This window comes from Pelmatolapia mariae, linkage group LG16_19, assembly GCF_036321145.2.
Source record: "Pelmatolapia mariae isolate MD_Pm_ZW linkage group LG16_19, Pm_UMD_F_2, whole genome shotgun sequence".
NCBI lineage: Eukaryota > Metazoa > Chordata > Actinopteri > Cichliformes > Cichlidae > Pelmatolapia > Pelmatolapia mariae.
The window spans coordinates 54,430,739-54,458,709 of NC_086241.1; the positions used below are offsets into that span (position 1 = coordinate 54,430,739).

The following is a 27,971-nucleotide window of genomic DNA, read 5'->3' on the forward strand; positions in this document are numbered from 1 at the left end:
CTGATGAGGATTTGTATATGCTGGACAGGAAGGATTGCAGGTTTGCAGTTCATAAGCAATTTATGTGAGAAATGGAACGACCACTTGAACCCAGGAGCGAGGCCTAAGAGTACATCTTTACCTACTTACAATGCTGTGATTCCAGTCATTCCCCATTTTTCTGTGAAAAGTATTGATGGCCATTGGTAAATACTGATGACAATTTGCATCTCAATGATGTTGAAACTGAGCTTGTGGGTCATTGTTAGGAAATGGTGCTAGTTTCAGTCATTATGCAATTGTTCTGTTTTTAAGGTTAGGGAAACCTGTCAGCTGATACTCAAGAAGTCAGTCCAGCTGTCTCCAAACACAGTGGTAATGTGTATTTCAGAATAACACCACACAAGGATAGTATTTTAGATTTTGTAACATGTTCAGTTAAAGTTACTCAACCTTAATTCCAATCTTGATGTTGATCTTTTAAGTCATGCAGTTAGTTGAGATTGTATCCTTCTTCTCTATGTGAAATAGAGCCTGATCGATATATATGCTCATTGCTGGTCTGCATATATAATGGCTCATATATGAGGCAGATGAAAACAGAGTAATACAGAGCATACACCAAATAACACTGCTCGATTCTCCAAATGTTCAATAAGCAGATGGATTGAGTTCTGTAACAGCAGATGAGGGAGAAAATACTTAAAACTTCAAAAAGTCTAAATATGGAAAGAAGAAATGGTATTCATGACTCTAGCTCTCGCCTAACTTCTGTCTGCCTCACCTCATTCCTTTTCTGCATTGCTCACACTTGTTCACATAGTGTTGTCTCTTAACAAGTGTCATCATGTTGTGATGTTTTCATGTTCCCTTATCAGTGTTAAACGCTGACACAAACGCATTCCTTTAGCAGCAGTTCATCGTCACACACAACTTTGCGTATTTGCACACGCTCATTGCAGCATGAGGATTCTACCTGTGCGTGCTGAAATTGTTTTAACAGCTGTTATTCTACAACAAAACTGCAGTTCAGCTCATTATACTCAAGGCTGATCCTTTAATGCTGCTATGACCTTTAGCCCCCTTGCTCTCAGGTCATCTATGCTATCAACCAACTGTGTGGATGACCCGTTGCAATTTAAAGACTGAACAAACACCGAGAGAAAGTTGTGCAACTAAAGTGACTTGAGAACCGGAACTGGTTTCAAAAAAGAGATTGGAAAAAGCAAGTGAATAGGTTTGCCTATTAGATGTCTATTCATGCTATGCAAGCTTATTGAGAAAGCTCCTCTTTCGTTCTCGGTCTCTTTCTGTTCTCTAATCATCTGATCTAATCACAGCTTATACTAATTTCATGGTATGGTTTCACAGTGACCAAAGTCTTCCCGTCACTTTACAAGTGGGACTTTCTGAGGTTTCATTTTCCTACGAGCGGCACACCCACACACCAATACAGACTGACCCATAAAATCTAAAAATGCTTCAGGTCAAAATTCATGAGCATGACAAATATTTTGTATTCCCCTTTTTTTCGTTACCACATAGTGAATGCTTTACTAAGATTTGAACTTGCCTTTTATGGACACTTGACTCTTAATCATTACTCATGTTGCTTGGGGATGACTATTAATCGATTTTACTGATATAAAGCAGTCATCAGTGCTATTCCTCATTCATTTCTGAGCATGTGGAAAAAGCATTCCTATAATGGATTTCAGAATTAAAACATGCTGTTATTATCTTAATTAAAAGCTGTTAAATGTGTTACACAAAACTTCAGGAAAAAGTCGACAACATGCTAACGTTTCAGACTGGTGGCCTTTGTGAAAGAGAGAGAATGGATAAGTTGTTTTCAGTGCAGCAGTTTGGCGAGTATTTGATATTCACCATTTAAACTACATTACAGTGGTTTAATAGCACTGAATTAACTGAAAGGTGTATTATACCTGGATTTAAACACAGTTTATGACTCAGGTGTGCACAGCTCCGTTGCCATGTGTCTGAGTCACTGTTTTGTAATTGGCAGCTTCCCGAAAAATATCCCAGGGTTTATTAGCGGAATTGTGATGCTTGGAGGCAATGAGTCCATTGGATTGATGGTCGTGAAACTGGTTGTTACTAGCATATCAGATAGGATTTTATTATGCTTCCTTATTGTAATTTGTTAGCTCCACAACAACCACACTGTTTGTCAACAAACGTAGACTTTGATTTTCTACGTCGTCGCCAGTTTAGTTTGGAGTCCGACCTATATAGGATTTGTGGGACAGATACTGCCACCAGTTTTTTATTATTATCATTATTTTGAAAACAGATTTATCGGCTGATTTGTTTCTTTAAAACACACGAGATGTAAATGCATTATTAAAATGTATTATTAAATGCATTTCTTAACATTTGTTGTGTTGTTATTTATTTATACTCTCACTGCTCACATCAACTAGTAGTTGTTTGTGGCGCTAGATGTTTGTGTTTCCACCAGTGACATTGTCAAATGCCCTCTGGTGGACAAACTATGTAACGTCATTGCTCATAACATGGCTGAAGGGTGTTTCTGCCATCTCTTCTTTACTTATTTTTATTTATGTCGTGTTTAATGGCTAATATCACAGACAAATCAGCAGCAGCAGAATCCACTCTCTTCATAACAATGCCTGCTCCATAAAAGACACTGGGTCACATAGGAGTGCTATTTGGAAGGGTTGGTGACCTCTGAACCCAAGCATGGAGGATAACATGCTAAGGACATGATTCATTAGAAGTAGGAAAATATTTCTCTGGAACTATGTGGCAACTCAAATGGGACATAAATTTTAACCAGAACATCAAAATGAAGGTTTTGCTAAGCTCGCCGTTGTCTGAAATACAAGTGTCCATACACACAGCTATTTACGTATGTCAGTTATTTAAGGCACTTTCTAACTTTGGAAAAAATAAAGTATATGTTCTCTTCAGCTGGGTGTGTGTTTAATAGTACTCATGGCTATTGATCAATGGTCTTGATCAGTGGTTGTTGATCAATGGTCATGACAATTTGCATATTAATGATCAAGGAACTGACCTCACAGCCCATTGTTCATTCAGTGGGCTAGTTTCAGCTAACGTATCTCCCACTGAAAATGCTACATCCAGATGAAGAGAATCAACTTTTTGGGATTTACTTACCTGGATGATTGAGCAAGACAAAGAAATGTGTTGGGTTATCAAAGTATCAAACTAGTATCAAAGGACTTTACCAATCAAAAAGTTGGACTGGGAACAAGTATGCCACACTTTATTTTTTCTTCATGATAAGAATGTACCACATGAGCAAAGTTTATAGAGTTGATAAGGATATTAAGCTCATTGACGAATTGGCAGGCTATAGATATGAGTTGATGCACACAAAGCAGTTAGCTTTAATGCTCATTTTCTGAATGCTTTTTGTGAAGGACTAAATACTTTGAGCAGTTCTTCAACATACTGAATCTGTTCTGAAGCTGAGACAGAAATGGGATCCAAACATCCTCAGTTTAGCTTTCCTGGATCTTAATACCCATGTGGACCTGCATGTGCCTGGCTAAAGCAGGCTAGCATGGTAAAAGCTGTAATGTTCAAAGCTATCTATCGCAGTTACCTTCTTTAGATTATAATGACAACATTCATCAGTCGGGGGTAGCGTTTTGCCAGTGGGTGTGTTGAAATGTAACTTTTGATACTTCTTTTTATAGCTGTACCTCCATTTGCCCACAGACCTCTGCCTTTTTAGCAGGTCACCATCGAAAATAATGGCTTGTCCGGTTAAATAAAGGTTACATTGATTGTCTTGTGGCATAGTGTGGTATTGAAATGAAAGTACCGCCCGGTTCTAGTTCAGCTTCAGTTGATATCCCTAAAGCACATTACACAGTGGACATAAAGTCATACTAGTGGTTTCTTCTGCTGTTAGCTTGAGTTAAGAAGGTTACAGACTTTTTGTAAATTCTTGTGTTTATAAAAAAAAAGGTTCCTCCTGAAGATCATTCACGTAACGAGTGAACTGAAAATATATTTTTTGTTTTGATCTGATTATGATCAATTTATCAGGTCTGCGGTAAAGAGATTTTTTTTTTCCCTCTTTTTATTCTTCCCCTCTAAAGAAAAACCGAGGTATGAACTGAAACCACATCCCAGAATTGAAGTATAAACTGACCAGTAGTTTTGCAGAAGCCAGTCAGCCAGTTGGCAGATGTATCATTGTGGCCTTTTTTTTTATTAGAAGCTGCCTGATCAGAGTAGGCCTGATTCTTCTAATTTGTCAGCACTGACACTGATTTATAGCAAGTAAAGAGACAGCTCTGGGTTTTTAATATCCGTGTGCTCTTGGGGATCAAAGAATTCATGCATTTTTGAGATATTTTGTGATTCTGTTGAACTGACTAGATTTAAGTTGCTCCAGATCTCCTTGGCTGCAGATCTGCCCCAGGACAAGTTAGCTACTGACTGGCTAGTATTTTCGGGTGCTGAGTTTTAAATAGAGCATTAAATATACTTCCCCTGCTTCTCCTGCTTCTCTCCTTCTGTGTTGCAGCAACAGTGACTTGTGGATGTAATCCTGATTTCTGTTGGAAAACATGCTACAATTAACTGTTTGGCCATAAAGATTAGGAGCAGAGCCGAAAGAAAAAAGCTCTGGGAGCTTTGAGTTGAATTCAAAGGCAAATCTTCAATCAGGTCATAACCAGAGAAGCCAAAAATGTAGTACATGTTTGGAACAGCAATACTCTTCCAACGAGTCTGACAACTCCTCTTGCTTTTTTTTTCACTCACCCTGCCACATCTGTCTTACCCTCTCTTCCACCTCTTGTGGGCTTTCTCATCCACATCCTCCCTCTTTCCCCTCCCTCTCATCTACTTATCATGCCCATCCTCACAAGTGTAGTGGTGGTTTAAGCCCCAGCAACAAGGCCCTTGATGTAGACAGACAGGGGAGGGGATAAGAGACCTAGAAATGGGTATGGGTTACTAGGCTCACAGGGAAGAGGATGGTTACTTTTCACCAAAGCTTTCAAGCTAAAACTGACGGACTGAGAAATGTGGGTCACAACCATAGACTGATCACAAGCAGAACTTTTACTTACCTTAAGCATAACTTTTGACCACCTTTCAGCTGGACAGACCTGATACTGATACTCAGAAAAATACTCGATGCAATTTTTGATACCAAGGGGGATAAAATTAAGTAATGGGGGTGGGGGGTTGATTAAACAAAGATTTGAACAACAATTGTCCATACAAATGTTACAGTTGCCACAGTGTTGTTTATTTCCTGTTTCTGTCTAGTTGCCAGTAAACTTTTCTCAGCTTCAGTCTGGCGCTTTAACTGAAACATAACACTTTTTACAAACAAATGATTGTGTTATTCTGTTAAAATAACAGTCTGTTGTGACTGATAGCATTTTCTGTTTAGCTTCAATATTAACATTATTGTTTTATTACTAGCCAAAGCCACTGATGATGACCTAATAGATTTATTGTGGGTAATTGCTAATCGTTACATGGCTAGCATTAATCGGTTTGCTGGCCACATTAACAGTTATGACAACTGTTTAATACTTCAGTCTTGTTGAAATGGGAGCTTTACTGACCTCTCGAAAGGCCTTATAAATGCCAGGGTGTGAGTCTTAAAGATGCTTCTAGTCTGATAGCATTTTTTATTATTATTAATTAGTATCAGACTATTCATTTTTCTAATTATCCTACTCTGTACACATGCTGTCTATCATACCTGCACTACTGGGGGACAAAAGTAATACCATCCCATTTTATGAATTTTGGTATCAAAAGGTAAAAGTTAGTATCTGTTCTGGCAATATCTCTATAACCTTTTTATAGTGTGACAGATGGCAAATTATGCATTTTTAGACTTCTTCTGTCCTTTCCTTTTTTTTTTCTTTCCTTTGTGTGTGCGCACACAAATTTTGTTGCTCTCCATCTAACTAACAAATGTTGGTTTTTCACACTATCCAAAGTCTGTGCAACTTGAAGTTGAAGTTAATTTTACATCTTAAGAAAAAATACATTTATACAGTTGCTGAGTAATTCCATCACCTACCAATCTTTGGAAGAATTAAAAAAAACAAAACCTGACGTATCACCTTACCTTGTTTTAAGGGGACACAAAATCATCACTAAGATGTGTTTTAACATTGAGTGATATTCTCCTGACACACAGACAGCATCTGCTTTGTCTTTATGGTTGTGGTTAACTGCCATGTCCCCTTACATAAACATATCTATTTTTCTACTAGCTACGACGTTCTCTTTACCCACTATTTCACCACATTTCAGTACTTATACTGTAAATTGCCATTTCACTCTGGCGCTTAAGGAAAAATCCAACTTGCTATTCCCATCCCACTTCAGCTTTTTCTATTGAACAAGCTACACCGACCTTAGCTCCTTATCCGTTTTTCTGCTGAAGAGCAACACTGCCTTTCACTTCTTTACCATTTTTCCAGAAGTGGTGCAACACTGAAAGGGTGAAAGAAATGGAGAAAAAGCAACATGACAGCACAGGAAACCAAACATTATGGGATGCCGGTTTTCTCTTTCTTGGAAAAACGGAAAAATGCAGGCCAAGCATCAGGTCTCTCCACCATCTTGTGGCTTCCACTGCTGCGCCAGCATCCTTCCACTGCAGTTGTCCTTTCACTCACTCACTCACAGGACACACAAAATACACGATACATGTCACACATTTAAATATTCAAACTGGCAACAACCCCCCTACATGAAGATGTGGTTGAGGCATTTTGACTGGACTGGAGCCTTTCTTTAACTACCGTGTATGAGGCAGAGAAGCTTCAGGCCCATAAGTTCCAACCCAATGTCAAGTGCAACAGAGAGGTGATTTTTTTTTCTTTCCTTCTTTCCTTCTCTTTTTCATGGAGAGAACAGAATGTACTGAAGGCAGCAGGCAGGCAGGAAGAGAGTGGCTAAAGCCTTAATGATATGGTGTATGATTGTAACCTTGGTGTGTGTGTGTGTGTGTATGTGTGAGTGTGAGCACAGGCAGAGTGCGTGGACCTCCTCTACAATGCTTTACTTCTATATCCTTCTGCTGTTCTGTGACTCCTCAGAACAACAGTAGTCCCGGGAGGCCCCTCTGCTTTCAGCTCTTCTTTTTCTCACCCTCTTCTCTCGTACGTCACTGTTCGGCCCTTCCATCGCATCTTCATTCGTCTGTTGAACTGGACTGATTCTTATTTTCTCTTCCTTGTTGCTCAGAAATTGATCATCATCAGTCTGGAGATCCATTGGAAAGTTTAGCTGATCTATGTTTAATGTTGCACTTGATTCATGTAGTCCTTTCCATAAGCACTGATGCTAATTAATGGGCAGACATGAGAGCAGGGCAGTGCATGTGGAGCTTTACACAGAGAAACAGCGAGATGCAGCTTAGGCCTGCTGGGCTGCTGGGTTACTAATACGCTGGTGCGAACACTAGGCGAGGAAATAAATAGTCACTATAATTTTTACAATTGACCAATTTTTCCCTTTGTTCCCCTTGTGTAATATAAAAATTATGCTTTTTTTTTTTTTTTAGCTGTATTCCCTGCAGGTGGCTGAATTGTTAAGATAGAAGAAGCTGTTCAACTTCTTGCCATTTGGTTGCAGAAAATGTCACATTTAATTCTGCACTTTGCAACTTACAGTTATGACCTTTCTTGCCCATTGAAGGCACAGGTTTAAAGACTGTAATGGCTTTAAAAAAGAATGGTCTCTGCTACAGTTGTGCGTGCATTGTGTGTTGTTAATTCATGTGTATTGATAACAATGCCTTGACCATTTCACTTCCTGGTCAAATTCTTTGTCAGTTTACTTTGTTAAAACCTGACCAGTTTTCAGAATGGAAAAAAATGTCCTGTGTAGCTTCAGAGCTGTCAGAAAACATGCTGGCATTAAGAAAGGGAATTGATCAGCTTGTAGGCCTATGTTTGCAGTGCATTGGACAGTTTTCACTAGGCTTTAAGTGGAATTTTGTTCTTGATTACTAAATGTTACGTGCTAAAATCACAGGGCATAATAAATTCATTAAAATCCTTAAAATGTTTAAATTCTCTTTATCATCTTTATTTTAATTACAAAACTAACTGGAGTACGGTGTTTCACTTGAATCCCATATACCCTGAGGGCTGAAGGTAACTGCCTGCTTGAATTGATTGGTAATTCAGTCATGCCTTGGTATCAGTAACACTGTGACCTTGGGTTTTTACCTTCACATGTTCCTGGTTTATTATTCCTTGCTTTCCAACAGCTATCCCCATTTCACTGGAACCACCTTCCATTCATTCTTGTCCGTTTTAACACTAACTCTCTGACTTCCCTCTATTTCTAAAGAACCTCAGTGACTTATTCAGATGGCGTTTACGGTACTCGCTGAACTCGTGTTGCAATCAACAGTTTCCGTGCCCTCATTTTTGTAACAACAGCAAAATAGAGCATGAAGGTCAAGTAGTGGACATCCTGTCCACGTTTCAGGGAAGTGGAAGAGGCCAGCATCATATAGTGACGGGTTGAGCGCTCTCCTCATATACAGTCCTATATCAGAATTGGGTCAGATAGTTGCAGGAGTTACCCAGGTTTGTCACATAGTCAGAACAATGCAACCATTGCGAAAGAAAATGAATGGGAGGAATGTGTTCAGAAACCAATGACTGAAATATCTGGTTACCAATTGTTCCGATTGACCTGATCATCCGAGCAGACGGGCTTTTAAATATACTCTCTGTGGCTGGGCCGTAATTTATAAACCGTGTTCAAGTTAGGAATACACTTCTGCGAAAAGAGAGAACTGGCCAAGGACAGCTTGTCAGTGTCCCGGATAGGAGCAGACAAGGTAGCATGAGGGACTGCCAGTGCCCTGGTTAGTCCATCATTAGGAATGTGTCTACATAAAACGGGTCAGTTTCCCTGCCTCAAAGCTCCTGCCCCCATCTAGGTTTTCCATAATTGTCAAACAAAGCACAGAACAGGGGAATGAAACTTGGAGCTGAGTTCAGAATACCTCAGCAGCCCCACTCCTGCCCTACTTCCTTCCCTCTTTATCCTCCCTTTAGCATGTTTTCATGTTCTTGGCTGTACAGAATATCCTACTGACTTATGAGTAGCCAGTTGTGGAAAAACAAAGGAATATAGAGACATAAATGGAGTTTTAAAAGTGCTTATCTGATCTGGATCTTGGATTGCAAAAGAAGGAATGCATGGTCTTTAACTAAATACTGCTTGGATTCTTCTTTTTTCATTCATTCATACAGTAATTTCTTTAGTGCTCATTTTTGGCTTCCCCTCTCTTCCTCATCTTGTTTCTGCTCTCCGCCTTTCACCCACTAGCCTTTTATTTCCCTCTTGTCTTGTCCTGAACATGGATAATGAGGCCCCAGGCCTGCCATAAGTGAATCATGTATGTTGATTGGTTTGGCAGAAGCAGGCCCTTGCCAGAGTCACTTTGCACGCACTGCCACCCCTTGAAAGCGTTCTGTTGGCCATGCTGGTGTGCGTGTTAGAGAGAGATGAAGGGGAGACATGAGGGAGAGAGAGAGGGAGGTAGAGAACTGGCAACGAAATAAAGAGTGAATGAGAGGAGAGCTAGGCAGCCTGCCAAGACAGGAGTGTCTGGATCTAGCAAAACACATTTATTAAGCAGGACAGGGCTTAACCGGAGCTGCTTTTCGGGACCAGATTTGGACACTAAGTCAGGATTTGGGATTATGTTCAAGATAAAGTTAAAGATAAAATCATTTTAAAAAAATAAATAAATGTGTTGGATTGTTGGTCAAGATCATAGGTTTACCAAACTGGTCATATTTCTACCTAGTTTTGCTGTCTAGAGCCTGAGGCACAGAGATTGTAATTTACTGGACTTCTTTTTGTTTTTAGCTAGGTTTATCTTTCCTGCTTTGTGCTGAAGTCTACAGAGTTGTCTTGAACCTAAATATTTTTGTCAGAGTGTCTGCTCTCTGTTTTTAATAGATCGATGGGAATTTCTCTGTAATTTTACTCTGCTGGAAGGGGATCAGTCAGGACAGCTTTGGAATAGAGCGACTAGCTCTAGACAAGAGAGATAAATTGGTCTACAGCTCCCTTAACAAGCCACAGCTGAGCAATGTCAGTGCATCAAAAGTGACTTATAGAGTAAGGTGTTTTGGCATTCAAATAGACAGCTAGGCAAGCAGTTTTCACTCCAAATTCTTCCATTTGTCTTCCTTCATACTAAGCCCATGTTCTTTATTTCCTCAGTGTCTTACACTCCAGAGAGAAGATTACCAAACCACTAGACCTCATGAAAGTGAAAAATAATTAAAACCCTACAGCCAAAGCCTTTGAGTCCACATTGTGCTTTGTCATTAAGTAATTTTTGCTATACTGACTTTCAAAGCTTACTGCTTTAGTTTATGTTCAACAAGACATTTAATGAACTGCGGGCTGAGCGGTTTGGGTTTTTTTTTTTACACCATCTGAAACTATAGAAAATATATTATTCTGTCTTGGTGCAAACCACTACGACATGTTTTACCATACTGTATACCATCCACATGCATGGTTCAAAGAGGTGAAATATGTTTGGTGAATTTACTGCACTGGTTGATGTTTTGCAGCAGTAAAAGTTATCTGCTTCAAAAGCAAACTGCAGTAGTCTTTTTATGTAGTGGTGTGTAGCTTCAGACAGGCTGCCTGAGCTGAATCTGGGGTAAGGAAGAGAGACTGCCGATTGTCAGGGGATTAATAAATGATGATGCTGTGTCCTACCCTTAGGTCGATTTTTTTTTTTTTTTGCCCCGGTCAGAATCATTGGGGGGAAGGGGCGTAATAGGGTCTAGAAGCACAAGCAGGAGAACTCACTGCTTGAGTCATGATTGACTTAAGTGTGTTGACAGTTAGATTAACCAAGACTCTGCCTACAGTCAGACTGTAATGTGCTAATATTCTGTGTTCTCATTGCACTGAGCCATGCTGAGCTTGCAGTTAGGACTCCCACTCTATTGGTTGTGGAAATGTCACCCTCACCCCTTTTTACATCTTTGTACTAACAACAAAAAGACACAGTGATGTAAATATCCCTATTTGCAATTAATTCTTAATTGTCTAATCTGCACTTATTTTGGAGATAATCAAAACCTTGTCACAGTGTTCTCTTTTTAATCGTTACTGTCTGAATGGACTATGAATGGTGTAGTGTTGAGACAGACCGGTAATGTAGTGGAGGACGTTGGTGTTATTGAGATATGCCACTGTCAGCAAAAGCAAGCAGGCAAGAATCGATATAGGATCAAGAACAGGGACTCAGCATTGTTTGTGTGGGTGTGGGAGCATGTGGAGATGTACTAAAAACCTTGTCATCCACTCGCATCCTTTAAATTATGGGCAAGATGAACTGTATGGCAGTTTAGTGGCAAAAGGGAAGGGAGGCATAGTTATAGATTATGTTTGATTATCAAAGTAAGGAAGTGTATTTTTGACACGATTTTTCAAATATGAAAAGATCAGCTGACTTTATGGTTATTCAGAAAAAACAATTTCTCATTATGTTGCACAGTTGTTATATCGTCCTGTAAGTGTGAATTAGGTTTGATTTATATATAAATAATGTGTGTGTGTGTGTGTGTGTGTGTGTGTGTGTGTGTGTGTTTATAATACATGACTTGTGTGTGGCCTGTCCTTATATGGTCTCCATGTGCGTGTGCCACAAGGTTCAGTGAGCTAATTTCTATGTTCTCTGACTTACTTCCTGTACTTACTGTGTTACTTTTGAGAATACAAATGGTTGTCATTGTGAAATTAGAGATGACTAAGTGTTCTCTATGTGCCTCCTACAGATGACAGATTTGTCTGCTGAAAACCACTGAGGGAATTTTGAAGTCTTGAAGAGACGGTGGCAAAACAAATCAGAACAGCCTAAGAAGAAAAAGGAGCTTTTCCTTGACAGCCTAAAGAACTTGGTAGCACAACGGCACAGATGTGGACTCCCCAACAGATTTTCATCAGATAATCTGGACAACATAGAAACTTGGTCGATACAATAGAAAGAAATCTGGAACCATGTCGGATCATAAAGACATGACCCATCGCCACCTGAAGCACAAGCTGCAGAGTCTTGGCCGAAGACTTGATGAACTGGAAGAAGCAACAAACAAGCTACAGAAGTCTGAGGATGAGCTTCTTGACCTACAGGTAAGTTGTTGTGACAGTGTGTGGAGGGTTGTGTGTGTGTTTGTGCATCTCAAAAGAATGACTGAAGTGAAAAAGAAACAGTGCATGAAAAGAACTGTTGTACTCTCTCCTCTGCAGGACAAAATTATCCAGGCAGAGGGAAGTAACTCGTCCCTGCTTGGTGATGTGGAAGCCCTGAGAAAACGTCTCTTGAAGATCCAGGGGAAAGATGAGGAGGTACGTAAAGCTGAGGATCTTTGCCGCACAGTCAGAGAGAAACTGGAAGAGGAGGAAAACCTTACGAAAGAGCTAAAGGCAGAAATAGAACGTCTTCAGCGACGGATGGCTGAACTCGAGAAACTGGAAGAAGCTTTTGGGAAAAGCAAGTCTGACTGCAGCCAGCTCTGCCTTAGCCTCAATGAGGAGAAGAACTTAACCAAGAAGCTCTCATCTGAGTTGGAGACACTAAAAGCCCGTTTGAAAGAGGTGGAGGGGTCTGAGACAAAGCTGGAGAGAATGGAGCAGACCTTGGCTATGGAGCTTGAAAAGCTCAAGGGATTCACCCAAACCTTTGTGAATGAGCGTAAGAGGCTGCTAGAGAAACAAAGAGAGGATGAGAAGACCATTCTGAAGTTGGAAGAAAAGCTGGCGACCCAGAAGAATCGCTTTGGCATGTCAACGGATTCTGGCAGAGCAGATTTCATGAGCTCAAGAATTGAAGATGAGCTAACATCCACAGCGCTCTTAACTAGTAAGCTGGCTGGACGGAAGAAGAGCCTTGACTACTCAAAGCTGTCTGAGAATGAGAAAAACAGCGGTCTTGAAGGCTTGCAGGAGGACAACAAAGTAAAGGAGTTGACACAGGAGGTAGAACGACTGAAGAACCGCCTTAAGCAGTTGGAGATTGTGGAAGAGGATTTGAAGAACTCTGAGTCCAAAAATGGTGAGCTTCACGAAAAGTTCCAGATAGAAAGGGAACGAGTTCGAAAGTTAAATGAGCAGGTGGAACACCTCAGGATGCAACTGTGTGGAAAAGGCGGAATCGGAGGAAATGGAATTGGTAACTTGGATAAACACGGCAATGGAAGCAGCACTGCTAAGGTCATTGAAAATGGCAAAGTTGAAAATGAAGAGGCTATCCTGAAGGGAGGGTTTAGACAAGAAAAGCCTAAATATAGAAGTGCAGCAACTGTCCCAGAGCCAAGTTCCCCAAAACATAGGAACAGAGATTTATCTCCTCAGCATAAATCTTGGAACAAAGATTTCAGCAACTCTGAGAAGGGTTCTCCCAAGTCAGTGAGGAGAGCCCTGAGTCCTGCCCAAAAGAGAAGGACACCCAGAACTACAACTACCACAAATTCATCTGATAATGGAATACGAGATACAGTGCGAGGAGCTGAGGAAAAGCCAAGAGGAGCCACATACAGCTCTGTGAATACAACTTCTAGTGATACCAAGAAGGTGTCCGTCCTTAGTCGATACCCTCCAGCAGCTAATGACCAGAAGCCACTAAGGACAGCTCACAAGCATACAGATGACATCAAGAAGAGCAGAGAAAAGTTCTCAAAACTGTACGTAGGTAGTGACAGTGAATCTAACAGCTCTGATGTCGTGCCTGACAGTACCTCCAGTACCATGAACAGCATCTCTGCTCTAGAGAAGGAAACGGTGCCCGTCTCTGATCAGGAATCAACAGACCAGATTCAGGAATCTGTATCTTCTTCTATTTCTACTATATCCAAAGCCAATGGCTCATACACAGCCTACAGATCTCACATCAATCCCTTGCTGGCCAGTGACCAGGGGTCAGAGGGTCATTCTTCTGCCTCAGAAACAGAATCTACTGGATCAAGGCCATCTGAGCTGGACCCTACAGCTGAAACCGCTGAGGCAGCTAGCACAACTGTAAGCAGTAGGACTGTAACCTCCAGGTATTCTAGATACCCTCAAGTCCAGGACACGCATTCAGAGGGTTCCTCCTCCAGGAGCTCCTTTGATGAGGAGCTGCACAGCCGGTCACAGGGAGCTGAGGGAGGTCACCAGGGACCCATGCATACTGCAGCAGGGATTGAAATCCAACGAGTATGCAGTCCTAGAGAGGCACTGAGATCAAGAGCTGTGATCAAGCCTGCTATTGTTGAAATTGACAGAAAGGAAGTAATGATTTCAGAACCCTTGGCTACAAATGGGAAACCCAAGATCTCGACCAAACCAGTAGTGACTACTACTAATAAAATCACCAGTAGTATAACCATCTACCCAAATGATCCAAGCTCTTCCAGAACCAGCAGTCGCAGCAGCAGTGTGTCCAGTGAACCTGCGCCTATTAAAGAGCGCCACACATCTACAAGTAACATCGTTATAGGTACGTGTCAACAATTTAGAACGATCTAGTTAAACTTATACTGCATTTTTCAGGACAGGATCTAGATACTAATTCTAAATAGTACAGTAAAGACAACATTTTTATTTGTTGTCACTGGAAACCTTCTAATTAGTGCTCCCAACTTGCAGCACTCACAAAACTGTAGCACACTTTTTGGACAGGCTGTTAGGGTAATTAAACATGCTACAAGCCCCGTTATTATATGTCCAGAAAGTGGTGCATGGTGAACACCTATCAGTCATCAGCATCTGCTTCCCCAACATTAAACCTCAGTAAAGGTTTTTTGTAGCTGTCTGTAAATGTGCTTTTGTCTTCTGTAAGGTTTGGTGTTTTAATGTAATTAACCCCTAGTCATGTTGGCGGCAGAACCATCTGTCTCTCCGCAGAATGAAATTGTGTTCCCTGAGATGATCATCTTTATTCAGTTCAACTCAGAAAATCCCAACAATCCCCACCCCCCACCCCCTACCCCCTCCCCACAAGAAAACACTTGGTGACAGTAGGAAGGAAAAAGTCCCCTCTAACAGGAAGAACCAGGCTCAGGAATAGGCAGCCACCTGCCTTGACTGGTTACAGATGAGGGGAAAGAAAAGAGCCTAGTGACATGGTAATATTTGCTAACAAGCATTAAACACAAACTTAAGCTGATAGGATGTCATTTGTTTTTGTCCTGAGCCAAAATGTTGGACTGAGATTAATTTTGCCTCCCCCCCAAAAAACTGATATTTTAAAGCACATTGCATTACTGTCAACTTGTTGCATCTGTATAAATGTATCATTTTATTTATATTGCCAGGCCCAAACACTGACCATCATGGCAGTATTTCCGTCCCATATGAGATCTCCATACCCAAGAGTGAGATCACTTTGCGGCCATGCCAGGACCAGGACTGTGGGCCACACAGCCACAGTGATTCATCATCAAGGTCTAAACTCCACAACTCTTCCAGGGTGGAGACCACCACCAGCCACCTGTGCTGCCAGCGCAGCAACTTTAGCCTCCAGTCGCCGGACGTCACTTCCTCAGACTTCAACGACACAGAATCAGGATTTGAGAGCAGCAGCAGCAGCAGCACGACCACCGTCACCAGCTGGAGAAGCCAACGGCAAAGCCAACCGTCACACGAAGACAGTTTGCCAGATATGAAGAATGTGACCGTGAGAAGCCCCTGGAGGAACAAAAGCGCCATGTCTGTGGACGAGGGAAGTCGAGGAAGGAGTACGAGAGCAATGACAGATGGCGGGTCTGAAGATGAAACCGAAACTGCAACAACGTGGAGGGCTTACAGGGCAACCACCTTTGACACAGAGGACTCTGTAAACAGTGGAAACGGAGGCGGCGGAAATGCTGCAGCACAGAAGGGAGCCAAGCCGTCCCCTGCTGAGGTGGGGAAAGTTAATAAGTGTATATCAAAGTAATTTCACACACAAAACAGAAAAGGAAAAAAAATAATAGAGGGAATTTTCTCTTTGGCCCAGGTGTACATGCGTAAGATCTCTCAGTCTCCCCCTATGGAAACAGGAGGGTTGGGAAGGGCCATACCCCATGCACCTGTTACCTCTCAGTCCTGGAACCGATCATATTCACAGCAGCCACCGGTAAGGGAAACTGACTTCAGGTTTTTAACACTTTCCTGTAGTAGATTCAGTTTTTATAGGCTTTTGTTTTTATCAGATATGATATTAAACACACGTGGCTATTGGATGCAACTTTATTTTAGTTTTTGTTCTGCTTTGAAATATGCTTAATGTTCCTTGAGTCTGTTTTCTTGGTACATTACTCAAGCATTTGTAAATTTAAAAAAATGAATTGGTGATACTCGATTAATAAAGTTGGTATTGCGCTTAAAGTATTTTTCTCTGCAAATAGTTTTAGCATGAAGATAAAGACTCCACACAAAGTGCAGCTGCAGGCCTTAGCTCCTGGTGTGTCAACTTTGCATTAGAGCTCAGCTGGTATTTTTCCCTGACGCCAGGCTCCGTGACTTCAAGCTTAGCACAGCAGTTCTGCAGGCCCCACTCCTGCTGCCCCAGTAAGCACAAAGAGAAAAGGGTGGGACAGAAAGTAGTGAGGATGGAAATGAAAAAGACCTCAACAGGGGGAAAAGTAGGTTAGAAAAACCTCAAGGAGAAGAAAATAGCTTTCTCCTATGTGAATGTGCTACCACATCAGTGAGAGACTCAGTTTGCTATTCTGGAAGACACCATGTAATAAGCAAAGGTGTCTGTTAAGGTCTGCGACTTTATTTTATGACTTTATTTTGTACATAGTATGTTGTCACTGTTTATAAGAGCTTAATTTAAATTTTTTTCAATTTAGGTGTGGTAAACTTTTCCACTGTTAGCCTCACATATTACATTGTGATATGTGGGCCATTGTGATTATATTGTGATATCATGTATGTGAGATCATAAAAAATGGAGTGTGAATATTTCACACATCGAAGGATGAGGTAAAAACCTATCACTGGGTCACAGTGTTAACATGTGTATTTGGTATATAGTGATGCTGCGATTTATAAATACATCGTCATGAATCGCTGTGATGCATCTTCAGTAATGTGTCGGGGGAAATCTGGGGTTTTGGGTCTTTCAGCATCATAACCATCTAGCTGGGGTTGATCAGCATGAATCCCTGGAGCAAGCCAAGGATCTCCCCTCTCCAACTCCTCTTCTAGTGGCTTTTTCTGTGGATACAGCGTATTTCTCCCTCCTTTGTCATTCTATTCACTCCTATCCTCATCAGTGCTCAGTAGAGAGACAGACCGCTGTAATTGCGTCACAACTAGGTCGCTAGGCACAGCTTCGGCACGCCTCCACAAATCCCTTGATTTTGGTGCTTGTTTGATAAAGTCTGACCTGACAGCCTTGTCTTCTCAGAGTGTAGTATGGGTGACATTCTCTGGGAACTTCAATTGTTTGCCAGTATCCACCCTTAGCTGCAGACATGGCGTTCCCTGTCTTATCCAAGCATTCTAGTGGTTTTAGACCCAATCTTGAACAGCCGATTGTTTATGAACATGTCTTAATTTCTTTTTGCAGTGGCTCAAATCTTAGTCTTTACTTACATATCCGCACTACTACATACACACACTATAGTATATAGGTTTACTTTATTCAAAGCAGTGAAAGCAGGCTCAGACACTGGAACATTAAGCTGGAGTCTCTCCTCTGAATCAAGCGTGGTATAAAAACATTACAGCTAGCATGGCCTTGGAGCTATAATTGCCTGCTGGACTCCTCCCCAGTCATTATCATCAATGGGCTTAATGAAATCTACCCAACACTGAGCCCCAACCCTCAAACACCCCCTTTCATCACTGATATTTAGCAGACCGGTAGAAAAAGTGTGAATGGCCGTGCTCTTTTTCTTTATCATAAAACCCTGGCATTAACAAAATAACCTTTGAGTTTTATATTTTTTAATGCTCCCATCAGGCAGTGCCCACTCAGTGCCACTCGGCCTCGACCATAGCTCTGCAATTTCACAACCACAACTACTTAAGATAAGCCTCCTGTCCCACATCACTGATGCTTTGTGGTCCGGGAACCCGGAACTATCGAACAAGTCCCATCTTCGTTGTTTAAGATCAGCTGTGAACTGTTAAACCACCGTCCCCCTGTTCATTTTTTTGTCACTCGTGCACTTTTTAATTTTATTGTGGGAATTTCCCAAATCCACTCATTCGACTCTGCGGTAGAACCTTGTTCATCATGACATTTCATGCATGAACTGGTCACTCGATTTGGATAGCAATTATGTGCAGAAATTACCCCAGTGCAATAAAAAATAAGTTTCTTCAAAAACATAACTGGGCTTTGAAGCGTGTCTTGGAGCAAAGCCGATCATCTTTGGTTTGGATTTGTAGAATATTTCAGCGGTCTGAACTGCATCCGTTCCCAAAAGGCTTGGATAAATACAGCTGTACTTAGGACAGTGGAAGGTTGGGATTAGTCTGTGTTTGCAGTGTCAGAGGTTGATAAAAGAGGGTTGTATTATTACAAGGTTGCAGACGGAGCCGCTCTCAACATCATTAACTGACACCCCATCAGTTGTTATTCAGCTGGGTGGGCATCTGTGCTCCTCTTGATTCATCAAAGTCTGCGTTTGTTTTTGTTTGACATGTTTGCTCCTCGTAAAATTGTCTTTGAACCTAAAATGATGAATGAAGAACATTTAAAAAAATTGTTTTTCTTCTAGAGATTTAAACATCCGATTTTTGTGACAATCTTTCATGCCCCGGTGATGGAAGGAGAGCAGACTGAAAATCAGCTTTCTGTGGACCAGTGAGAACATATTGATCGATAGGCATTAAGGAGTAGAAAACACTCCCAATTCCTATAAGTACCCTCAGCACCCTGGGCAGACTGATAGCTTATTGATTAGCTTTCCCTTTTGAACCTCATGTATAAATTATCTAGAGGTTATTTATAATAGAGACAGACGGACATCTTTTCCTCCAGTGAAAGGTCATGGTCATATCTAGTTTATCTGAACCAACACTTTAGCAGTGTGGCTAAACTATCAACTGCTTTGGCTTGTAGTGATGGCATTTATCGAGACTCATTCAATCTTTTATCCTTTTAGAGCTTCTATGATGTTCAAATTTGTGCAGTGCCATTCCCATGATTATCAGTTACCCTTTGTTTTACAAGTATGAGCAGATGGCTTGATGGTTAGCATTGCTGCTAACAATAAGCATGCTAGCAGGGAAAGCTGTGTGTGTGCCACAGCTCCACCACACACGTTCACACATACACAGCCGCTTGCATTGCATTCCAAGCACACTTGATTTGAATTGCCTAACAGGCCGGCATTTAAATAGGGGTAGCTTGTTTTCTGTAGCAGTCACTCCACACCTTAGACTGCAAGAACAGAATGTCTTTGTAGTACTTCCACCCCATTGTAGCAGTAGGAAACTTCAGCCTGCACTCGAATGAGCTGTGAATTTACGTTTGGCCAAGGAGCGAGGCACCAGAACATGTACTGGCAGTAAAGTGTGGAGTCAAGAGTTGATCCACTGTTAGCTGTCCTCCTGATTTTTAAAATCATTACCAATGAGATTATTGTCAGAGGTTTCACCTCTTGTGAAAGAAGTCATCAGCAAACAAGCAACCACAAACAGAAAAAGCTGATCTGGAAGAACTCGAATGCACTATTTTATTTATTTCACAAATCTGTTGGCCATAAGTTCATCAAAGAGCAAAATTCATCCTCCTTGTTTTCTCTTGAAATTCCAACATGGATGAGTTGCATAGGCATTTATTAAGTCAGACACACTTAGTCATATTTCAGTATTTTGGCCAAGATGCTCCTTCAGTTGGAAGCAGGGAGAGAAGCCATTCTCATCTCAGTGCCCCAGATAAAAGCTGAAGCAGGTTAAACAGCTATGCTGGCTTTGTTAAAAGGACATTCCTGGCCAGTTCTCCCTTGGAAATTTGATTAAATCTCGAGGGATTTACTGGGTGGATAAAGATGAAATAAATAAATAATCCTGAAAATGTAAAACTCACAAAAATACTGCAACATTTCCTGGTTTAGTCTGTACAAAAAAGTGTAATTTGATGTGAACAAAGACTCCAGAAAAACCTGTTTCAACATTTTTTATTTATTTTTTTTTAGTCTGGCTTCATATTTTTCATAGATATGTGAAACTTTAGACTATTTCCCAAAAGTCAAACTAATTTTCTTAATATCTTAGAGTATGTGGCTTGTTCATTTGACATATAAAAGCTGGTCAAAGAGCAGCACTTTTGTGCAATGTGTGTGTATTTGGGGGGTTTTGTTGGGGGTTTTATTTAACCAAGCATTATTTTAATTCCACTGCCATGTGTTGTACGGTACAAACCTCCCGTTGAGTGTAGGAGGAACTCTACATCCATTTCGAGGAAAGTTTGTGAAAACTCCCAGTCTTGGAGCGTTAACTTACCATAGAAGGAGAATATGCCACTTGACGGTTTCCTCCCACAGTGACTGTAGCAGGAAGTGACCACACTGAGCACACCCACTTTGGCAGCCTTCACTGGTGACTGATTTCCTGTCTCCCCCAGGAGACTGTGAAAGGCAGACCAGCAGGGCTCCATTAAAGCCAATTAGCAAGAATGCTTTCTAAAACTGCACCAGAAGCCAACTCCAGCCCACCAAATGTCACTAATTATGGTGCTTTTTTAAAAACTGAAATTACAGGAGTGGGGTGCTGTTTCTGTGTGCTTTAAGAACTGCATCGTCATCCAACTCTCGCTTTCTTAGAGAAGGGTTACTGAGGTTATGAGAGGGGACGTGCCATTGTATCCACCACAAACTAGAAACTTGGGGTTTGTTTTCTAGTGAGCCCGCCAAATTATAAATCTCTCAGCTTGGGGTATGTTTGGGGTTTTTGGTTGGGGATTTTTCCCCTGGCAGAAATCCACATGGCAGACTTTACTTGTCGCACACCAGTAAACATTAACGGCATGTAGTCAATGCCCGCATAAGACAAAGGTCCGAACAAGGCCCCACAAAATGCCCAGAGCTCCTATAGACAAACTCCAGAGTTTGGCATTAAATTTCATCCAAATTATTTCTCTTAAACTTGGAAAAGCGTTTACTTCGGATGCCAGTCAATACAATAGCCAGTTTTTAAATGTAATTTCTTTCTTCCAGGCTTCTGATAACTTGGACCCCAGTCCAAACCCGAGTCACAGCCCAGCCTCTTGGAGACGACAGATACCCAGTAGTGATCTGGGGACCTCTTACGATCGGATAAGCAGGACACCCGGGGCCTCCTCTAGAGGAGGGGAGCCCTGGTCCAGTCGGGGGCAAGGCTTAGGGGCCAGAGCTGAGGGGAGGAGCGGAGCGGGAGGCAGACCGTGGAGCCAGCGTCAGTCAGAACAACATTAGACCAAGTGAGGAGGAGGATTGAAGCAAGTGGACAGGTAGGAGATGGCTGGATTTTCTTTTCCTTTAACTCCTGATAGTTAATTAAAATATACAATTATTAATTACCCCTTTTGGAACAGTGTCTCATCTCTAAAGGGGCTTTCTCCTCCTATTTATATATTATCGTCATAGCGACAGTGATGAAATCTTTGCACAAGGCAGTTTATGAACTGTGCTGCAGCAAAATTCTCAAGCAATGAAGTTAAATATGCTTTTTTGGTGACTTCCTCTGGAAAGACTAGCATAATTAGGGATAAATTATGGAAAATGAGAGAAAAGCTCACTTTGAACCCGGATAAGCATACAGTAACTTCATTTAGGATTGGAGACCTCATTCCTCCATCATACTAATGATATTCACATTTTACATGTACAGCTGATTTGCCGTAAAAGACTAAAAGACTGGAAATTAAAAATTGTGATTTAAATTGGAAGTGTACCAATGAGCTCGGTCTCAATTTTTTCCCCCATAATTGCTTGCAAATTATCTTGTTCTTTCTGGCAAACTTTCCACGAAATTATAAGGAAATTACAGACCAGTCATGTTTCTAACAAAGATGAATAGTTACGATAACATTTTTGAAAAATGAAGGATTAAATGTGTCTCTTTTTTATTCATTTTTTCCCCCTCCCATAACAGCACTCCATTAAGCTCTCAACTGCAAAATAAGGGCCAAGCGCTAGTTTCCCATCAAATGACGGCTACATAGATCATCACCACCTCCAGCAGACAACAGTTTTGCAGCCACACTGAACAACAAACCACCGACCTGATGATGAGTGTACGCTGAGACATGGACGCTTCTTCCTATTCAAAACTGTTCCAGAAAAAGCCGTGCATGGAAGGTCAGCGCCTGTACAGTGTTTTTGGAGGTTTCCTCACCGGCCAGTGTATTATCTTCTGCTTCTTGTGTTGGATGTATTATAGTGTAATCCTGAAACTTGACAAGGGAGAGGCTGGCACGCTGCGCGGGGCTGGCGATTTTCCTGTGTGCCAGAGTTGGAGGAAAATAGACTCAAGAGAGTTTGTTACAGTAACCTCAGAGTAGCTGGAAATGTCACTTGTGCTTCAGAATTTCAACTTTTCTTCATCACTGAAAAGACAAACCCAATCCTCAGTCAACAGCAGTGCATCTTTCTCTCTCACAGGGCTGGATTTTCCCGTAGGTTTCTCTATAAAACCAAAAGATCGCTACTTTAAATGTGACCAAAAACAGGAAGCGAATTACCCTCGGTTTTGTTTCAGACTCATTTTTCCTTCTGAAAACCTTCATCCAATCCCATCCCTTCCCCCCTTCACCAAACACAAGCCATGCAAACGTATCCACAAAACAAGAAGCAAACACATCCACATTTTTAACTTTCGGTTTAATTTCAGCCCATATCCTGACTTTCCAGCACGCGGTAACCTCAAACTAGATTTAATTTGAGGTCTTAGATGCTGAATGAAGATTTGCATGTTTCTAAGTAATAAATGAAGAACACTTGAAAGATTGTGACTCAGCATGCTTAAAGGGTTGCCGGTTGGCTGGATTTTAGGCGCACGCACACACACACAAATACAAATACAGACGTACGCACAGACACATTTTTCTTTTTTCTTTTGTCTTCACAGGCCAGGACCTTGTTTATGTTTTTCTGTTATTTTGATTCTTTTGTAATTCGCTTCCTGTTCTGCATCATCCTTTCGCTTTCTTCTCAACCGTGTCATTTGAAAAAAGAAAGTGGACTGCACGCCATGAAATGGAATGCACATGCAAGAAGAAAAAATAAATCAATAAAAAACAAGAGGATGGGGGGTGGCATTGTTTATAACCTCAAACCATGACACAGTTTCCATGGTTCTGTATTTTACAGCTGTTGCAACTGTCCTCATCCATGTGTTTTGAAAGAGCCATAGCAAAAATGGAGTTTCTGTTTGAACTGAACTTTGGACTTTCGATTACCAGCAACCGTGGCCTGGCAGGGTGGACATTTTTTTTTTTTTTTTAGTGCTGCCATAAGTACTGTGTACACACCAGTCATAGGAACGACCCAAGGGCGTTGGACTTCTAACCAGGAAGTGACAGTCCTGCTTGTACGTGACTTGGTTCGCCGTGCGAATCGTGCTAGTGTCTCTCTTTCTTATTTCTATAGAGGTGTATTATTTTGTTACGACGATAAACAACACCTGGTGGGTTGGTATGTTGGAGCAATCACTCATTGGCAGGGGCCACTACGGCAGAGACTGTGCAGTAGAATTCAATTTAGCCACCGGCCAGTAATAAAATGAGGTGTTTTTTTGTTTGGTTTTTTGCTGAGGTCATCAGAAACCCTGCTGACGTATTCAGGTTTCTCCATAAAGTCTTTCAACAGGCACCGGCAGGATCTTGAGACTGTTGCAGAAGATTGACTGCAGAATGACAGGCTATGTAAACTTTTAATCCTAGAACAAAATTTATGAATGTTGCTCAGGAGGAATGCAGCTGAGAATGACCAATTGCTCGATGGCTTAATGCACCGATCCAACACGACTGCATTCTTTGTCGCTCGCATCTGTTAAACTGTAGACGAGGGGGGAAAAAAAGAGAGAAAAACAGAACCATAACTGTGACAACTCTGGACCAAGTTCTGGATCTGTGAAAGAACTTGGGACTTTTTAAAAGCCTGCTCTCCATCTGGCTCCTCTGCTGTTGTGGATTTTAATGCTGTGTTGTCGGACCCTGCTGGGGATGATCTGGTTCACTTATTTTTTTTGTTTGTTTGTTTTTTGGTCTCCTGTATTCTACCAGCCACCATCAAGCTGTAATATTTATTAGTCTCCACATATGTGCAGGTTCTTTTATTGTGAAAAGATCCGCCTATTGGCAGGACCTCTGTCTGTTGCCACTTTGTCACTTTACAGTTTATGCAAGCAGGAGATTATATGCAATTAAACTGTCCCCCCACCCCCTCTGCAATATCTGTAACCATTTCAGCCGTCATCGTGTACAAAAAGAGGTGATGACTGTGTAAGTGTGAAGTTTGCTAGGTTAAAACTAAAAGTTTACCTTTAGGAATGCACATTTTCACCAGTCTGTCTTTCCATTATGTTTACCTTCTAGCAGTAATATCTACAGTATGTTTGTCTGTGCCTTGAGATGCGGTATAAGAGGTAAACTGTCCCAACAAATTCAGACTCGCACCATTTCCTTACACTTGCAGTAAACATAAATAACATGCAATACAAACATGTGAGGTTTTGATTTGTTCTGTTTGCATTTAATTGCATTTTTCTTTTATTTGAGAATTGTTTTGGTTGACATTGTAAAATTATTTTTTAGGGGAAATCCTCCCTGAAGGAAGGTGAAATAAGATTCCCGCACAAAACGCCAAAACTTCTTTTCTAACCCACCTCCAAAGCACCCTGTTAAAGGACACGAGCCACGCCGCTGTGTCCTTTGGATTTGACCGTCAGAGTCACAGGGTGCAGCTCTGCCTCTGAAAGGCTTGCTTTGTGGCTAGCCGCCTCCGCCGGCTTTATGATGGCGCAAAAATGGACCAGACGCACTGTTTAGAGCTCTCAGTGCACAAGCCAAGACATGATGATCATATAGTCCTCCTGTGCTCCCTCTGTTATTGTTCTACTTCTCATTTACCAAGAGAGAATGCCCTCTCGTCCCCAGTCTCTCATCTTTTCGACCAATTTTAATTTTCTTTTTCGGATTTTGCTAAAAACCAAGTGTCCCTTCCTCCTCCCTCTGTTTCTCTGTATTTTCCTTAGATTCTCATTTCCTAAAAGGAAAACCTTTGCCCTAAACAGCAGTGATGTGTGCTACTGGTGCAGAGGCTCGTTTTATTGAAGGCCAGAGGCCTGTCAGCAGAAAATGATGGGCAGCTCCCTGAGTAGCTGAAAGGTGAAATGTCAGCTCTGGGTCTAATCCTGTCTCTACATCTTGATTCAGGGCTTCTAAATACAGGAGCGTCAAAAATGGCCAGCTTGGCAGTGACGTGCACTTGATGATAATTAAAACACCCGGGGGGGTATCGAGTGTCCGTTTCTGCCAGATATACACGTGCTCTTCTCTCAGTGTGTTTGTTGCTGTTGTTGATATGTCAGCGAGGGTTCTCATTTAAAGCTCAAGTGGCGTCTGCAGAACCCTGAGTTGGCTGGAGGGCGTTTGTGGGTCAGGATGGTGATGCAAGCACCTGAGCCACTGCCCATTATCCTGCCTCATGGCCCATAAAGTTCTTGTTACTGTTTTCCTCCAATCCAACGTGATACTCCTCCACCGATCCCTAAGCAGCACCACTGTGAAGCATTTCTCTACCTGTGAGTTGTTTCTTTTGAATCTTTTTCGTCCTTTCTTTCCCTAAAGAGTGTTTGAGTTTGGGGTGGGGGTGTCCCAGCTGTCAGAAACTGTAGGTTTTACGATGCGTGGCAGGTTTCCCCTCCTCAAGGTCGGGTTCAAAGCAAGCCGGGCTGTGTAAAGGCCAAAGTTGAAACTATGCGATCCACCTTTCTTCCTTCTAAGGCCCCAATATTCCCAAACGCTACCGCTAAACCCGATCGTACATCCACTCCATCCAGTGAGACTCAGCTGGACTCTGTCCCAGCATGAAGACCACCTGTGGCATCTGTGTGTGCTTATGTGATTGTGCAAAATGCAACTGCTCACAGGTGACAGGTCTCACTCAATGCTTCGGTGAAAGTTGGTGCAGTGTTAATATGGTGGAATGTACTAATTGGTTTTTGGTGGAGCTGCAGTGATAATTTCACAGGTTTTAAGGATTCCAGGGCTGTTTTCTTTTCCTGATGTCTCCTCTGATTTGTGATTGATGGTTGAATGTGGACTGAATTACAGCAATGGTGTAATAGCTGCTGTTTAAAAACAAAAAGAGGCTGCTTCTGCTTTCCTGCTAGGATACCAGCTAAAGAGTTAATAGAAATCCTCTTAAGATGTGTTGGTATATCTATAAACATCCGTTATTTTGTTTTTCCTTTTATAAAAGTAGACTAGAATGTACTTAGTGGAGATCGGAGGAATGTTAGCAGGCCCTTGTCTTCAAATGCCTCCATTGTGAAGCCAGGGTTATGGTGTCATTGGGGTGTCACAGGCTGTAATCTGCACTTAACCAGCACTTAAACAACTAATGCCCCCTTTAAGTCCCCCATTGTTAAAACGTTTCCTCTTCTGTGCCCCCAAAATTGTCCGTAGCTGTTTGCTGAATGTACCACAGCTGGTTATGTAGGGTTTATTATTTGTTTCTTTTTGTAAATTCTTTTCAAGAATCATCTCAGCAGGTAAAGGAAATTGGCATGCACTCAGTGAAAAATCATGTTTGTGTCTCAGCCTTTTAACAATGTGCCAAAATCATTCCACAGTATTTACAGTTTACAGAGATGGTGCAAGAGTTTCCCCAGGAGGACACGGTGTCTCTTAAGGTTCTGAAATAAAGGGGAAATATAAGTGAGGTTTGTCTTTTCTCTGTCATCTCTCTCCTTATGTATTTTTTTTCTCTTTGTTAAACAAAAGATGTCTTATTTTGGAATCTATATTGGATAGATTTTATTTAAGGAAAAACTAATTTTGTAAAGTGGGCCTTATTACTGAAATATATAAAGTATTTGTCCATCTTGATTTAAAGACTTTTTTGTTTTTCGAGGTAATGTATCTCCTTTTTCTCTGTCACACTCCTGGAGAGTTCTTCTTCATGTATTTTGTGCTTGGTAGTTTTAATGCAAGACGTTTCTCACAACCTGGAGACATGATGACGCACCGTGGATGAGGAAAAAGAGAAAGGGAGAAGCCAGCGTCGAGCGATAGTCTTTGAAGAGTGAGAGTTATGTGCGTTTTATCAGAGCTGAGCAGGTCTCCGGTGTTGAGTGGTTCAACACGTGTCGACCCCTTTTTTCTTTTTTGTTTCGTGTTTTCTTTTTAAATCGGGGACCATTCACTGCTCCAGCCTCTTTGCCGCCCTGATCTCCCTCGCTCATAAATTCAGGGTTTGTACATCTTCTGTGCTGTATGTTTGAAAGTGCTGCCAAAGAAAGAAGGGTGCAGGTCCCCAGACATGTTTATATATTGAAAACACACAATCTTAACAGGAACAATCGGATAACGAATTAAAAGAATACATTTTTGTTTAACTGGATGTTCTCTCTCTTAACGCTGATTCATCCACATCTAAGAATTTCTGAACTGTACAAATGAGGCGTTTGTTTGTTTATTTGGGTTTTTTTTTAAATAGATGAGTGTATATAAATGTGTGTGCAGAACAAGGAGACTGACAGACAGAGGTGTCAAACACAGACGTATATGTAATTAAAATCAGATCAAAATTGTTTTATGATTGATTACTGCTTCTCTGTGTCAGCAATGCCAGGTTTACTGTGTGGGGAGGCTTTTTTTTTTTTTTTTTCGATTTAAACTTAATACATTGTGCATGTTTTAACCTTTCTGTGGCTGGCGCACTCTGCATGTAGGTCTCTTGAAGCTGTACAGCAGACCATATGTATTCCAATAAAAATAAAAACCGACCTGTTTGTAAAGCGTC

General features: G+C 41.4%; 1 protein-coding gene across 4 annotated transcripts in view; it reads left to right on the forward strand.

Annotated features, from left to right (window-relative positions):
• luzp1 (leucine zipper protein 1) overlaps positions 1 to 27,963 on the forward strand; it is a 51,172-nt gene extending 23,209 nt beyond the window's left edge. For all 4 annotated transcript variants that reach the window (XM_063497307.1, XM_063497306.1, XM_063497305.1 and 1 more), the window contains 6 exons: positions 11,817 to 12,171; positions 12,289 to 14,515; positions 15,333 to 15,922; positions 16,016 to 16,135; positions 21,180 to 21,451; positions 22,096 to 27,963. In XM_063497307.1, coding sequence (XP_063353377.1) covers positions 12,040 to 12,171; positions 12,289 to 14,515; positions 15,333 to 15,922; positions 16,016 to 16,135; positions 21,180 to 21,416 — 3,306 coding nt within the window. In that variant the 5' untranslated portion in view covers positions 11,817 to 12,039 and the 3' untranslated portion in view covers positions 21,417 to 21,451; positions 22,096 to 27,963. The remainder of the gene's footprint in view (positions 1 to 11,816; positions 12,172 to 12,288; positions 14,516 to 15,332; positions 15,923 to 16,015; positions 16,136 to 21,179; positions 21,452 to 22,095) is intronic.
• The last annotated feature ends 8 nt before the right edge of the window (positions 27,964 to 27,971 follow it).